The sequence below is a fragment of the Heptranchias perlo genome, chromosome 6 (genome assembly GCF_035084215.1).
Source record: "Heptranchias perlo isolate sHepPer1 chromosome 6, sHepPer1.hap1, whole genome shotgun sequence".
Taxonomy (NCBI): domain Eukaryota; kingdom Metazoa; phylum Chordata; class Chondrichthyes; order Hexanchiformes; family Hexanchidae; genus Heptranchias; species Heptranchias perlo.
In genome coordinates this window covers 61,400,458-61,415,259 of record NC_090330.1, presented here as the reverse complement: position 1 = coordinate 61,415,259, position 14,802 = coordinate 61,400,458, and the positions used below count along the sequence as shown (strand labels likewise).

The 14,802-nt window shown below is 42.7% G+C and overlaps 1 protein-coding gene and 1 long non-coding RNA gene across 2 annotated transcripts in view; one reads left to right on the top strand and one right to left on the bottom strand.

Moving 5' to 3' along the window:
* The window catches only part of LOC137322538 (short transient receptor potential channel 6-like), a 113,543-nt gene extending 102,778 nt beyond the window's left edge, over positions 1 to 10,765 (top strand). Inside the window, exons 11-12 of the mRNA XM_067985461.1 lie at positions 7,694 to 7,769; positions 10,373 to 10,765. Of these exons, the coding sequence (XP_067841562.1) occupies positions 7,694 to 7,769; positions 10,373 to 10,497 (201 nt within the window). The 3' untranslated portion in view covers positions 10,498 to 10,765. The remainder of the gene's footprint in view (positions 1 to 7,693; positions 7,770 to 10,372) is intronic.
* LOC137322539 (uncharacterized) overlaps positions 1 to 14,802 on the bottom strand; it is a 58,164-nt gene that overhangs the window by 28,537 nt on the left and 14,825 nt on the right. The gene's annotated exons all lie outside the window — the stretch shown is intronic.

Sequence of the window (14,802 nt, the reverse complement as noted above, 5' to 3'; positions counted from 1 at the left end):
AACTGAAAAAAATTAGTATTGGTAAAAAAATAGTACTAGAGAAATTAATGGGACTGAAAGTCAATAAATCCCAAGGAGCTGATGATCTACATCTCAGGGTTTTGAAAGAGGTGGCTATAGAGATAGTGGATGCATTGGTTGTCATCTTCAAAAACTCTATAGATTCTGGAATGGTTTCTGCAGATTGGAGGGTAGCAAATGTAACCCCAATGTTTAAGAAAGGAGGGAGAGAGAAAACAGGGGAACTACAGAACTGTTAGCCTAACATTAGTAGTAGGGAAAATGCTAGAATCTATTATAAAGGATGTGATAACAAGACACTTCGAAAATAATAATAGGATTAGACAAAGTTAACATGGATTTATGAAAGGGAAATCATGTTTAACAAACGTATTGGAGTTTTTTGAGGATGTAACTGGTAGAATAGATAAGGGAGAACCAGTTTATTTGGATTTTCAGAAGGCCTTTGATAAAGTCCCACACAAGAGGTTAGTGTGCAAAATTAAAGCACGTGGGATTAGTGGTAATATACTGGCATGGATTAAAAATTGGTAAACAGACAAGAAACAGAGTAGGAATAAATGGGTCTTTTTTGGGGTGGCAGGCAGTGACTAGTGGGGTACCGCAGGGATCAGTGCTTGGGCCCCAGCTATTCACAATATATATATCAATGATTTGGATGAGGGAACCAAATGTAATATTTCCAAGTTTGCTGACGACACAAAACTAGGTGGGATCGTGAGTTGTGAGGAGGATGCAAAGAGGCTTCAAGGCGATTTAGACAAGTTGAGTGAGTGGGCAAATACATGGCAGAAGCAATATAATGTGGATAGCTGTGAAGTTATCCACTTTGGAAGGAAAAACAGAAAGGCAGAGTATTATTTAAATGGTGATAGATTGGGAAATGTTGATGTACAAAGGGACCTGAATGTCCTTGTACACCAGTCACTGAAAACAAACATGCAGGTGCAGCAAGCAGTTAGGAAGACAAATGGTATGTTGGCCTTCATTGCAAGAGGATTTGAGTATAGGAGCAAGGATGTCTTACTGCAGTTATACAGGGCCTTGGTGAGACCATGCCTGGAGTATTGTATGCAGTTTTGGTCTCCTTACCTAAGAAAGGATATACTTGCCATAGAGGGAAGGTTCACCAGACGGATTCCTGGGATGGCAGGATTGTCGTATGAGGAGAGATTGGGTCGACTCGGCCTTTATTCACTCGAGTTTAGAAAAATTAGAGGGGATCTCATTGAAACATATAAAATTCTGACAGGGCTAGACAGGCTGGATGCAGGGAGGATGTTTTCCTTGGCTGGGGTGTCCAGAACAAGGAGTCACAGTCTCAGGATATGGGGTAGGACATTTAGGACTGAGATGAGGAGAAATTTCTTCACTCAGAGGGTGGTGAACCTGTGGAATTCTCTACCACAGAAAGCTGTGGAGGCCAAGTCACTGAATATATTTAAGAAAGAGCTAATTATATTTCTAGACATAAAAGGCATCAAGAGGTATGGGGAGAGAATGGGAATATTGTATTGAGATAGAGGATCAGCCATGATCATATTGAATGGCGGAGCAGGCTCGAAGGGCCGAATGGCCTACTCCTGCTCCTATTTTCTATGTTTCTAGGTTCATCTTCCATGGCGCCACTGCCACTCTCCTGGGGCGGTGCCTCAGCAATCCGCTGGAGAACAGATTGCTGGACTGCTGTGATGCCCTAGAAGTCTCGTTCCACAGTGGAACCCAGAGCCATGACAGCAGCAGTCTTGAGCTCCAAACGCAGCAGTCTGACCTTGAATGGCAGATGTTTGTGCTGAAATGGAAGCTGTGACATCGATCATTAGACGCTGTATCATGGTGGGTTCCACAGGTGTGCTGATGGAGGTGACCACCCGTTCCATGTGGGAAAGGATGGGCTCCAAGCTCTGCACAAAGCCCTGCGCCAAGTTGGAACTGGACTCCTTCGTGCTCCTTGACATGGTGCGCAGGCTTTCTGGCAGGCTTTCCAGTGCACGAAGCATTTGGTTGTGTATACCCTTCAGCCTGGCCCATTGAAGTCATCATCATTAGATCTGGGAGTGGTGCCAGAGGACTGGAGAATTGCAAATCTTACACCCTTGATCAAAAAAGGGTGTAAAGATAAACGCAGCAACTATAGGCCAGTCAGTTTAACCTCGGTGATGGAGAAACTTTTGGAAATGATAATCCAGGACAGAATTAACAGTCACTTGGACGAGTGTGGATTGATTAAGGAAAACCAGAACGGATTTGTTAAAGGCAAATCGTGTTCAACCAATTTGATAGAGTTTTTTGATGAGGTAACAGAGGGTAGATGAGGGCAATGCAGTTGTTGTGGTGTATATGGATTTTCAAAAAGCATTTGATAAAGTGCCACATGGTAGGCTTGCTATTAAGATTGGAGCCCGTGGAATAAAGGGGGCAATAGCAACATGGATACAGAATTGGCTAACGGACAGGAAACAGTAGTGGTGAGCGGTTGTTTTTTGGACTGGAGGGAGGTGTTCCGTGGTGTTCCCCAGGGGTCAGTGCTGGGACCACTGCTTTTCTTGATATATATAAATGACTTGGACTTGGGTGTACAGGGCACAATTTCAAAATTTGTGGATGACACAAAACTTGGAAAGGTAGTGAAAAGTGATAGACTTCAAGAGGCTATAGACAGGCTAGTGGCATTGGCAGACACGTGGCAGATGAAATTTAACGCGGAAAATTGTGAGGTGATGCATTTCGGTAGGAAAAACAAGGAGAGGCAATATAAACTAGAGGGCACAATTCTAAAAGGGGTGGAGGAACAGAGAGATCTGGGAGTATATGTGCATAAATCGTTGAAGGTGGCACGGCAGGTTGAGAAAGCGGTTAAAAAAGTATATGGGGTCCTGGGCTTTATAAATGGAGGCGTAGAGTACAAAAGTATGGAAGTCATGATGAACCTTTATAAAACACTGGTTTGGCCACAACTGGAGAATTGTGTTCAGTTCTGGGCACCGCACTTTAGGAAGGATGTGAAGGCCTTAGAGAGGGTGCAGAGGATATTTACTAGAATGATTCTAGGGATGAGGAACTTAAATTACGTTGTTAGACTGGAGAAGCTGGGATTGTTCTCCTTGGAACAGAGAAGGTTGAGAGATTTGATAGAGGTGTTCAAAATCATGAAGGGTCTAGACAGAGTAGATAGAGAGAAACTGTTCCCATTGGTGGAAGGGTCAAGAACCAAAGGACATAGATTTAAGGTCATTGGCAAAAGAACCAAAAAGGTGACATGAGGAAAAACGTTTTTACACAGCGAGTGGTTAGGATCTGGAATGCACTGCCGAGGGGGTGGTGGAGGCAGATTCAATCATGGCCTTCAATAGGGACTTGAAAAGCAAAAATTTTCAGGGCTACAGGGATAGGGCGGGGGAGTGTGACTAGCTGGATTGCTCTTGCATAGAGCCGGCCCGGACTCGATGGGCTGAATGGCCGAATGACCTCCTTACTTGCTGTAACCTTTCTATGAGTCTATGATTCTATCTCCCAGCCAAAAGTTTGTCTGAGAAAACTGAGTGACCTGCTGCAATAACTCCACCTTTTATCCCCATCTGTCAAACAAGGATTTAAATGGCCAAATGGCTGCCGGCTGCATCCCACCTAAATCGTTAACAAAATCACAAGTGTCGGCATTTCTGGAGATACCAGCACGTCTACAGAGGTAAAACAAATACCTGAAATTATACAGCACTTTTCACCTTCATAGAGAGAAACTGTTCCTATTGGTGGAAGGGTCAAGAACCAGAGGGCATTCATTTAAGGTCATTGGCAAAAGAGCCAAAGGAGATATGAGGAAAAACTTTTTTACACAGCAAGTGGTTAGGATCTGGAATGCACTGCCCGAGGGAGTGGTGGAGGCAGATTCAATCAAAAGGGAACTGGATAAGTACTTGAAATGAAAAAATTTGCAGTGCTACGGGGATAGGGCAGGGCCGTGGGACTAACTGGATTGCTCATGCATAGAGCCGGCCCGGACTCGATAGGTCGAATGACCTCCTTCCGTGCAGTAACCTTCTATGATTCTATGATCCTTGGCTGCAGAATCAATGTGCGACCTCGCCCTCCGGCAAGCTGGCAGCTGCAGTACCCATTCCCCTGCCCCGGCTCCTGCACACTTATGCCCGTTGTCTCACCCTGTACAGATCCCTCCTCTATCTTAGCCTCTAAACTACGCACAGTGTCAGTCTCTGAGCTGGTGGCTGTGAGTGTAAGATTGAATGACAATGTGTCCATTACTATCCTCGTCCTCTGCCTCCTCTGACGGTGTCAGTTCCAGTTCTTGGGTATCTGCAATGAAAAGGGACACGGATTGAGTTGTGGTGAGGGGAGAGGAGAAAGTAAGACGTGCGTGCTGACACCATCTGCAGCACGTGAATCAGAAAAGATTGTGGGACGAGGGAGAAGTGGGGAGCGAGAAGGAGGATTAGGTATGCAGAGACCCTCATCATCGATACCTCCAGCAGCACCAGTGGCCACAGCCATAGCCAGGGCCCACCGGACGATGGCCAGTACTGTCTCCTCTATGGGGGTGAGGACGTGTAGGCATGTCTGTCCTCCCCCAGGTCTTTCCTGCTGCTTGTTGCTATGAGCAAGAAAGAGGGAAGTGTGTCAGTAAGTGTCTTGCAAGATGTTTGGGTGATGTGGCTGTTATGGTTGAATAGCTGCCAATGTGTGTGACCTGTGAGTTGTGGGTGTGCGGCTTGCAAGAGTGGTACTGTGTGAGGGTGAGATACAGCATTTGATTTGAAGAGTTGTTTACTGATGGAAAGAGTTTGTTGGTAGGTGGGTGATGGGGTGTGTAGTGTGTGGAGCAGTGGATGAGGCTAGTAGTGCAGTTGGTAGGATATGCCACTTGACAGTTGAAGTCACTCACCTTGACAACGCGTGTCAAATCATTGAACTTCTTCCTGCACTGCATCCATGTGCATGATGCGATGTTCCTGGCATTCACCTTATCCACCACAGCCTCCCACTGCCTCTTCAGTATGTGTCTGGAGGGCCTCCTGCCCCCTTGTGGGTAAAGGATGCCTCTCCGTGCATCCACCTCTTGCACCAAGTCCTCTAATGTGTCGTTGGAGAATCTTGGTGCACATTCTCTTGCAGGCCCAGCCATTCCTCAGTGCACCTCCCCTTTAAAAGGTGCAGGCTGCCTTTAAGTAGTGCTAGCCACTCCCGATATCGGAGCCCCTTATTGGTTCCTGCAGCCAACCAACAATGCAGGTAGCGCTGGCTGTACGCAGCAATCATAGAAATCATCAGACACCATGAATGTTACGTGCTGCCTGCATTTCAACGACCGGGCGAGGATTAATCGCGCACTGCAATCCCAGCGCTCGTTTTCAGGGGTTAACCAATTTAACCCCCCTTGTGCCTCCTTAATATTGATGTCAGGACTGTAATGTAAAGAAGGCACACTTGTCGCCTCTGGAGTGTGAAGCAATACACCAAGAGATGGTTTCCCCAGGCTCCTCTGGAGCACTACTGTTGGGTAAATATAAATGCTGCCATTATTGGCACCTCTTGCCATTTTTTGTAGCCAGAGGCAGGCTAATTGCTCAGCTTGCCTGCTCAGGCTGACAGTGCAGTTTGTCTTGTACTGGCTTCTATACACTTCCCCCAGATATTGGGTAAATTCTGCTGCCAGAAATGAAAGTCACAACTTTCAAACAATTGCATGCGCATGCAAGATTTTTCTCTGTTGTCACCATTGCTGTGAAATCTGTTCTGCAAAGTAAATGACGTGAGCTGCAGAACACCACAAGTCCGGAACATTACACAACTACTTCTATTGGAAGACATTCTGTAATAAGAAGTCTGTCTAACTCGTTGCAAAGTGAGCATGCTAGGTTACCGTGATCTGTGGCATAATTGTACAACAAGGTGGAAGTGGATTTATTCCAAAGTGTGAATTGAAAAAGAAATGAGAAAAGCTGAAGATCTTTCTGAATTTAATGATTCTGAGACCACCTTTGGACTGCTGTAAAAATACAATGTAGTTATCCATGAAGCCTTTTTAATGGTGGATAAATTACACTTTTAGGAAAATGTTATTGTTCACTTTAAAGCTGAATCTTGCCAAATGAGTTGTTACGTTTTATTATATGAGAGTATTTTGAGAAATTGCAATAAAATTGTTTACCTTTATTTTAAAATGTGTAATCTCTATTGTTGTTGATCTTTTTCAAATGCAGAACGAGGGATTAGTTGAGTGGTCTGGTTATTTTTTACACTGCATTTATGTTGCAGGCCTACTTCAGAAAGCAGTTATGTGAGAATGACCATAGCTTCTAATGCAGTAAAGATGGTTCTATTAAATCGTAGGGCGGTTCCTGCAACACTATTTCCATATTTAAATGTGCATGTGTGCTCTTACGCACACTTATTTGTTTTAAAGTCACAAACAATGCGGCTGGTTTTCCTGATTGCCTCTGTCTGGCCACTGGACAAACGCGATGTACCCAAAGTGTGCTACACCTGAGCAGGCTTCAGGACGCCCAAATTTGGTACACCAGGTCATTGCAGGCCCACACTGTAGCAGGGCCCAGCACCTGAAAGTAGGGCAGCAAAGTTGGCTGTTGCTTCAGGCTTGGAGCAGCAGCAATGGCTGTCTTGGTTTGGGGCCTTTTGGCTGCTTCTGCCCCTCAGAATGGATTCTCAGCAGTATACAACGAGAAGAACGAGGAGGGAGGGCTAGGAGCATCCTCTCCCACCTCATTTAAATTTCTGCCTTAACCATGCATCTACTGCAGGAGCAGGCAGTCAGTGTCCCCTTTGGGAGTAGTCCCAGAACTCCTGAGCATATTGCCAATCTCCAATCCTTTTTCCTGTATTTAGCGCCTGGGGAATGAATGCTCGCTGGATGCTCTTCCCAGAAAAATCAGCCATAATTACCTTTTTCTGGGGGCTTCTATTTTCCACAGTGGCCATGGAGATTTTGTACAGGGGAGTGGCATAAAAAATACTTTGCAGACCTGTATAGAATAAACCTGAGCAATTCGGCCACTCCCCCTGCCCCAACAAGAAATCATGGCTGCCTCTGGTGGCAAGTAATTATATTGCCCTGAAAGGCAGCACAGCCAATGGAAATGGAGGCTAATACCACTTCTTTTGGTGATCAGCACAGATTACGTGTTCATCATCGCATTGTTTTCCTTGTCACTGACTTTGAGGCTACTATGGGTCAGCAGCAGGGTAAATGGGGTAAAGATCCAGTGTAACAGGGCCCCGTCCCAATTTCTGCCTTCACCTACCACTCTAGATGTTCCCAACACATTGCAGGTATCCAGGGTCTTGATGTCTGACTAAATTGTATGAGTCTCTGATACCCATTTCATTTGACTGAGTTAGAAAGGTGTTAGATTATGTTATAAATGGGACAGTTTTTTACTGTACTTGGAGCTGCAGTTGGAATTGCACAACTTCCTGCTATACAAATGTAGTGAATATGATTGCTGAAGAAAAACTTAGACTTATATAATTTCTAACCTATAAATGCAGTATTTAGAATCTGATTGGCAAATTGGATGTTAGTTGACTAACTACATTAATGGACTGCCAGTTTTGATGCTATGCCGTCAGATCGTCTAGTGCAGTACATGCCAGAACTTCATAGTTCAGTAACAGGCTCCTTAATTCTTTCCTCCAGAAAATAATGAAACGTCTCATCAAGAGATATGTACTGAAAGCACAAATGGATAGGGAAAATGATGAAGTCAATGAAGGTAAGTTGGAGTCATCTTCGTACATTAGGAATGGTTGATAGATTTGTGATAAATATACATTAAAAATTTCTGCTTATCTTGCCAACACAGTCCCCTCAATATAAGCTGTTCTGGAAAAATTCAGCTCATAACATTCCAGTTTCTCACCAAAAGTACAACAATAATTCTCCACAGCTTCCAAGTGAAAAATTCCAGATGGGATACGTGACCCAGAGTAATGCAAAATAACAGCCCACAATCTGTTAGTCCAAAAAAAAGTTTTATAATTTGTTATTCTGAATAACATGCTCCACTTCAAACGTTTTTGCTTGAAAACCTTGTTACGGTTAAGTCATGGAACATTGCTGGAACATGTCGAGGGTGATTTTTGGAGGCATTGCGGGTGGGTTGGGGGCGGGGAGGTTTCCGAAAATCGCACAAATCCCGTTCGGGTTCGGAAGCCGGTTCCAACCCGCCGGCTTCCGAGTTTCCCAGGGACCCACCTGTGTGCGTGCGGACAACCCGAAACCGGAAGTCCCGCCAGCAATTAAAGCCGGCAGGATGACAGTTTAAAGAGCCAAATGTATCTCATTGAGGTACTTAAGGCACTTTACCTGTGACAGAGTAAGTGATTAGAAAGATTTTTAACTTACCTGGGCGGCTTGCCCACCGTGAAGGGCCGGATCAGGGAGAAAGAAACTAAATAAATTAAATTTTAAAAAATGCAATGATGAAGTGAAAACACTAAATGAACCTACCTTTGAAACCTGCTCCGATGTCCGATGTCTCCCGCTCTGATGTCCCCCTCTTCACCATCCCGATGTCCCCCCATGTCCCTCCGATCTCCTCCACTGATCTTCCCCTTTCCCCACCGATCTTCCCCTGATCTCTCCCCTGATTTTCCCCCCCCACCCCCGGTCTTCCTCTCTCCTCCCCACCGCCCCCCCCCCCCCCACCGGTCTTCCAGTCCAGCGCTGGATGACGTCTGGCTCTCTCTCTTTCCTAACCCCCCACCCCCCCTCACATTGCAGCTCCTGATGGCATCAGGCTGGCTGCCGGGCGTGAAACACAGGGAGGACATTAATCATCAGCAATCAATGTGCGATCTCGTCGGAAATGGTAAATTTGGTTCATGCGTATTTGCCACGCGCCCAGTCCCCCCCCCCCGCTGCTGCCAACTTGCCTCCCCGCTAATATCAGGGCCGTCATCTCTCATCTGGTGAAATAGAACAGGCTGAATTTATCCAAAATAAAGTAACATAGACTGTGGGGAGAAGGATAAAGAATCGTCTGGGTAAATGACATCAATATTTAATTCTAAAGTCATTTCTTTCAGGAAATTTTTGAGTTTATTTTATTGTACTTATACATGTTTGTACTAATGTAAGGAATCTTACAACACCAGGTTATAGTCCAACAATTTTATTTTAAAATCACAAGCTTTCGGAGATTATCTCCTTCGTCAGGTGAGTGAGTGAATGAGAGGTTCTCAAATCGCATATGCGATTCAGTTCAATACTCAGAGCCGGCACTTTGGCTTCCGCTTGCTGGGGTTTTCTGGAGTGAGGCCTGATCCCAACCCTTCTGACTCAGAGGCGGGAATACTACCATTGAGAAAGTGGTCACTCCATCCAGATGCAAGTACTCTGCTGGATGCCAACACAGTATTTAGAGACCATATTAGTGTCCACTCACTGGGGTTGTCTGGTGGGGGGAGGGGGCCTTTAACCCTTCGCCTTCTGACTCAGAGGCAGGAATTCTACCACTAAGCCATAGACTCGCTGCAAATTAGACAGTATATTAAACTAAAGAGCTGCTTACTTTTTGGGAAATAGATTTGCACAGTCTTAATTCAGTACCCAATGGTCATGGGCCCACAGCAACAGAGAAGCCAAAAGGATGGCTGGTGTGAGAAGTAGAAAAGTGTCATAATGGTGCAAGTCGGAGTGTCATTCTGACTGGGTCTTAGGCACATTTTTGGAGAAGAGTAAAGCAAGATTTTGTTTGCACCTAATAGTGCTGTACCTGAACTGGGAGTACTTGAAGAAAAATATTCTGTTCCCAAGCACTAACATATTTCACCTTCATGAGCACAAAATTCACCCAAAACTTTAAACAAAATAAAATCATACTGTAAAAATTAAGAAAGACAAAAACTGTACATCAAGTAGCTTGAGAGGAGAAAGCTCCTTTACCATTGGAAAAACATTTCAAGAAATGGCAGAAAATTTAAATACCAATATTCACATCAGTATCTCTTGGGGGGAGTTCATAGGTGCTAGACTTATGATTTTATAGTATTTACAGTAGCAAAAGGACAAACTAGTAAAATAATTAATAGATTAGTCTAAAAGGGATGATCAAGTAGATTGTATATTATTATGATGGCTTTTATTTTATGTTACCAGGGTACAGTTAGTTTTTTGAACAGCTGTTATCAGTGTATGGTTCTTAGAACTAGAGCGTGTGTTTGTGAATTTCAGTCCTGAGCAGAGGTTATTTTTATTCAATATTGTATTTATCTTGTATCCTTATTATCTTAATTCCAAAGTCTCCGTTCAAAATCATTTCTGTTGCAAAATTTCTTTAGTTTGTTCATTTGTTTGCTTTTTGTTATTTCCAAGGTGAACTCAAGGAAATCAAACAAGACATTTCAAGTCTCCGATATGAACTCCTTGAAGAGAAATCACAAAACACAGAAGATCTGGCTGAACTGATCAGACAGCTTGGAGAAAAATTGGGAGCCTAGTCCAACAAGGCGGCAAACAATAGCATAGTGACATTGTATCTTAAACAACACTTTACCAAATCAATAACTATATTGATAGATTTTGCACATTTATTACAATAATGTCAAATGTATTTAGATACAAACACTTTATTAGGAATTGAGCACATAGTCAAAACTGTAGTTATGCAATAATCTATATAGTATCAGAAATGTTCTTACTATATTTCAGAAAATATTATCTGACTGAGGTACACATTGTATTAAAATGTTTATAAAACAATGAAAACTTGTGTAAAATATATGTTTTCTTTACAATAAAGGGGATCTCGTAAAAATGCCTGAAGCTGGAATGTTTAGCACCTTCTCTACGCTAGCCTATATTTTAATGAGAATATTCTATTATGGTGTTGTCTCGCACTAAATACGGCATTTCTGTACTGCAAGGACTGTTTTGAGACCAGTACTGCTGAGATGATGGAAAGCAGCAGATCCAAGTTACGCTGTCAACTCTCTGCCATTCCATAGCCAGGGATCTAAGTTAGCATCTCCGGGAGAAGAAGGGGGGAAAGTGGGGAAAAAAGCAACGCAAGGACAATTTTTCCAATTCAAATTATGTCTCCATGTCATGGTCCCAGTTTACACTCTATAAACTTATTTTATAATATTTTTGAGTGTTCAAGTAGTCCAAAGGACTTTTAAAACTTCCCTTTAGACTGGTTGTAGTTATATTGTGACTGGTGTAAAGTGTAAAGAATCTTACAACACCAGGTTATAGTCCAGCAATAAAATTGTTGGACTATAACCTGGTGTTGTAAGATTCTTTACATTTGCCAACCCCAGTCCATCATTGGCATCTCCACATCATGGTGTAAAGTGAAGTGAGACTTTACTAAAAATGTTCTAACAAACCTTGAGGTTGATCTTGATTTTGTGCAATAGTGTAAAACGGGTGATAGCAAGTCACTGTGACCATTTTTATGGGCCAACAACAAGAAGTCACTTCTGAATCTTCCACAAGAAAGAACTTTCATGTTTTTACAATGCACGATTGAATGCACTGAAGAATAGTTTTTAATGGGGCAGACCTTAACATTAAATATGGTCAATTTATACTCATTTTTTGGCACTGCTGTAGCATAATTCTGAGGTATACAGAGCATGAACGCATGCGGAAGGAAAACAAGATTATCCATCCTCAGTTTATCCTTCATATATCTCTTCTCCCCCACCCTCCTTGCCCATTGTTTCAAGCTCTGATTTATTATTTAATTCTGACAAATTTGGCTAGATTTTCTGTCAATTGACTATGAATAAGTGGAAAATCCCAAATGTTCTTTACTGTGTAATCACAGTCTATAACTACAACCTTCCTCCATCAAAGAGAACTCAACTGGCACATGGTGGAGCTTTTATGCAGCATGATTGGGAAAAATCACATGACTTCAGAGAGTACAAAACTTCCTAAACTTCCTAAACTATCCTAAACTATGTGGAAGATAAATTACATTCAAAGAATCAGGAATGCCAGACTGGATGTAAACTATCCACTGTAAGAAAATGGATAGAGTAGTTTGTACCTGTCTTTGTTAATCCATTTAATTTGCCTCCAAATAATGGAATTCAAATGACTCAAAAATGGTTTCAAAGCTTCATCACATTTTATAGAACCATTTCGTAGACATCCGTAACTTAAAACTGCAAAGCAGCAAGCTTGCTTGGCATGAACAATGTTTGGAAGGAGTGGCCTGATTCTCCGGGACAGAAAAAGTGAGGCCTGATAAAAGCTGATATGAAAGCAGCATTGTTTATTTCAGCCAAGCAATGGATTTGGAAAAATAGCAGAAATACTAAAGAAGGCTTCACGGAATATTTCCAAATTTTCCAGAGAGGATTGATAGAGGATAAGATTCTTCCCTCTTGAAAGCTGCTGTGTTTTTAAGGAAGCAACATCTTTAGAGAGATGGGATGACGGCCTCCTTTCTGCAATTGATGTTAGATATCCAAAGTGATGAGTTGGGGACTATCAAACTAGGCTCCCGTGGTATAAAAGCACCTCCAAATTTAGCATAATTGTATCTAATTAGCCAATTTCATGAACAGAAGCTGTAAAGGTAGCTAATGAGGAATGGAAAATAATCATATTTGAGCAGTAATAAGTGAGCCTCTGAAACTATGTTAAGCACTTTCTTTGATTAATAGAAATTGAGCATTCAATTGCACTGACAAATGTTCTACCTAATCTGGTGTTGGTACTAGGTGCTAAGTAAATAGGTGTTCCATTCTCACATTCAAAATGAAACCACACGAAGTATACAAATAGCAAACACTGGACTTTGTATGGCTGAGTTACAGCAAGGTTTATGGCGGCATTATTACTGAGCTGTTCTGAAGGCTTAGGTGCCAGTTTCTAACTGGGACTGAATTAGCTGATCTTAGTTGGCATGGCAGTGATGGTGAGGGTTTATAATTGATCCTAATTAATATCCAGTGGTCCCCGGTGGCTAAGAGCTTCCAATTGGGTATAAACCCAACCGTAAGTTAGGTGATGCATAAATCATGGTCACCCAGCTCATAATGTGCTGATTCTGGCTAAATTTCTAGGACAAGCCGAGTTACCATATAACAGGCAAGCTTCTGGTATAGAGAATGATCTCATTGTGAGGTTGCCCATTAAGTGGGCAAGAAATCATGAACTGCTTGAGAATTTAAAGATTTATGGCAGCTTAAAGGGGAAGACATCCGTAACAAAACCGCAAAGCAGCAAGCTTGCTTGGCACGAACAATGTTTGGAAGGAGTGGCCAGATTCTCCAAGGCAGAAAAAATGCTAATTGAAGAAGTGAGGAAAAGGAAGGGGAACAGTACACTTTTTGGCACTTACTCACTGCCTCAAAGAAGAATGGCCCAGGGAATGGGAAGAGGTTTCCTCCAGTGTGGCTGCCACTTCCACAATACTGCACGCATGGAAGCAGTGCAGAAAAGAGTTCAATGGTCTTACCAAGTCAGGCAAGGTATGAGAACCCATTGTGACCCTTATATTAAATCAGTATATTGAGCATGTGCAGCGCTTTTAATTTAAATTTGTAAATTGAATTTTAAAAAATTTGATGTGGAGCCAGGAGGAACAGATGTGCTCCTCCCAGCTCCATAACACTCCTGAGTGCTGCTGCCAGCCACGATTGGCCCCCCTTCCACTGTCCTTCCCCCCGGGACTTACCTGAGGAAACAGGTGGCACAGAATTCACTTATTCAGTCAGGCAAGCTACCTGTGGAGGCACGACAGGAAGTTTCCGCAATTATTTAGATGCTGCCCAAGGACCAATTTCTCATGATACTCAGGCCTCCGTTTTCGGGTGCAGGGATCTCTGCACCTATTTGGCACATGAAAACTGGCCTAAATGAATTTCTACTCCTTAAAGTATTTAATGCAAGTTCTTTCTTTCTTATCTTTCTTTGTCTTCCTGAAGTAAGTCACACGGTTTTTTTACAATTAACCACCCTCCCTGAGTTTTTGTCATATGCAAATATTGATATTGTGCTCCCATAGCCAAGTCCTGATCGTTTATATATACATTGAGAAGAGTAATAGTCCCAACACTGACCGCTGGGTGACACCACTATTTACATCCCATCAGTCTGAAAAACAACCATGAACTGCTACTCTCTGTTTCCTATCCTTTCCATTCTGTCACCTTCCATTAATATCACGCACTTTAATTTTATTGACAGAAGTCCTATGCAGCACCTTATAAAATGCCTTTTGAAAATCAATATACGTAACATCTACTGCATTTCCTCTTTCAATACACTATTAGTTCCTCAAAGAACTCTATTAAATTTGTCAGAAATGTCGTGTCATTTACAAATCCTGGCTGCCCTTAATTAATTAATATTTTTCTGGGTGAATATTAATTTTATCCTCTATTATGAACTCTAGAAACTTACCCACTGTCAATGTTAGGCTGACTGATCTATAGTTACTTGGTTTATCCCTTTCTCCCTTTTTGAATACAGGTGTTGCAATAGCAACTCTCCTGCTCTCTGACACAACTTCCATAACCAAGGAAGTTTGAAAGATTGTGGTCAAAACTTCTGCTATTTGAAAGTCTGGAGGAGTCTGGGCTGTTGACTGATAGATATTATTCTGTGAGTACGACTATGTCTGGCTGTTGCTTGACTATTTTGAGAGACAGCTCTGCCAACTTGAGCACCAGTTTCTGGGTGTCGGTGAAGAAGTATTTGCAGGGTGAACTGAACTGGGATTACCTGAGTCATGTCCTGATCTGACGGTGGGTCCTCTTCTTGTACCTTTCATTCCCACTACA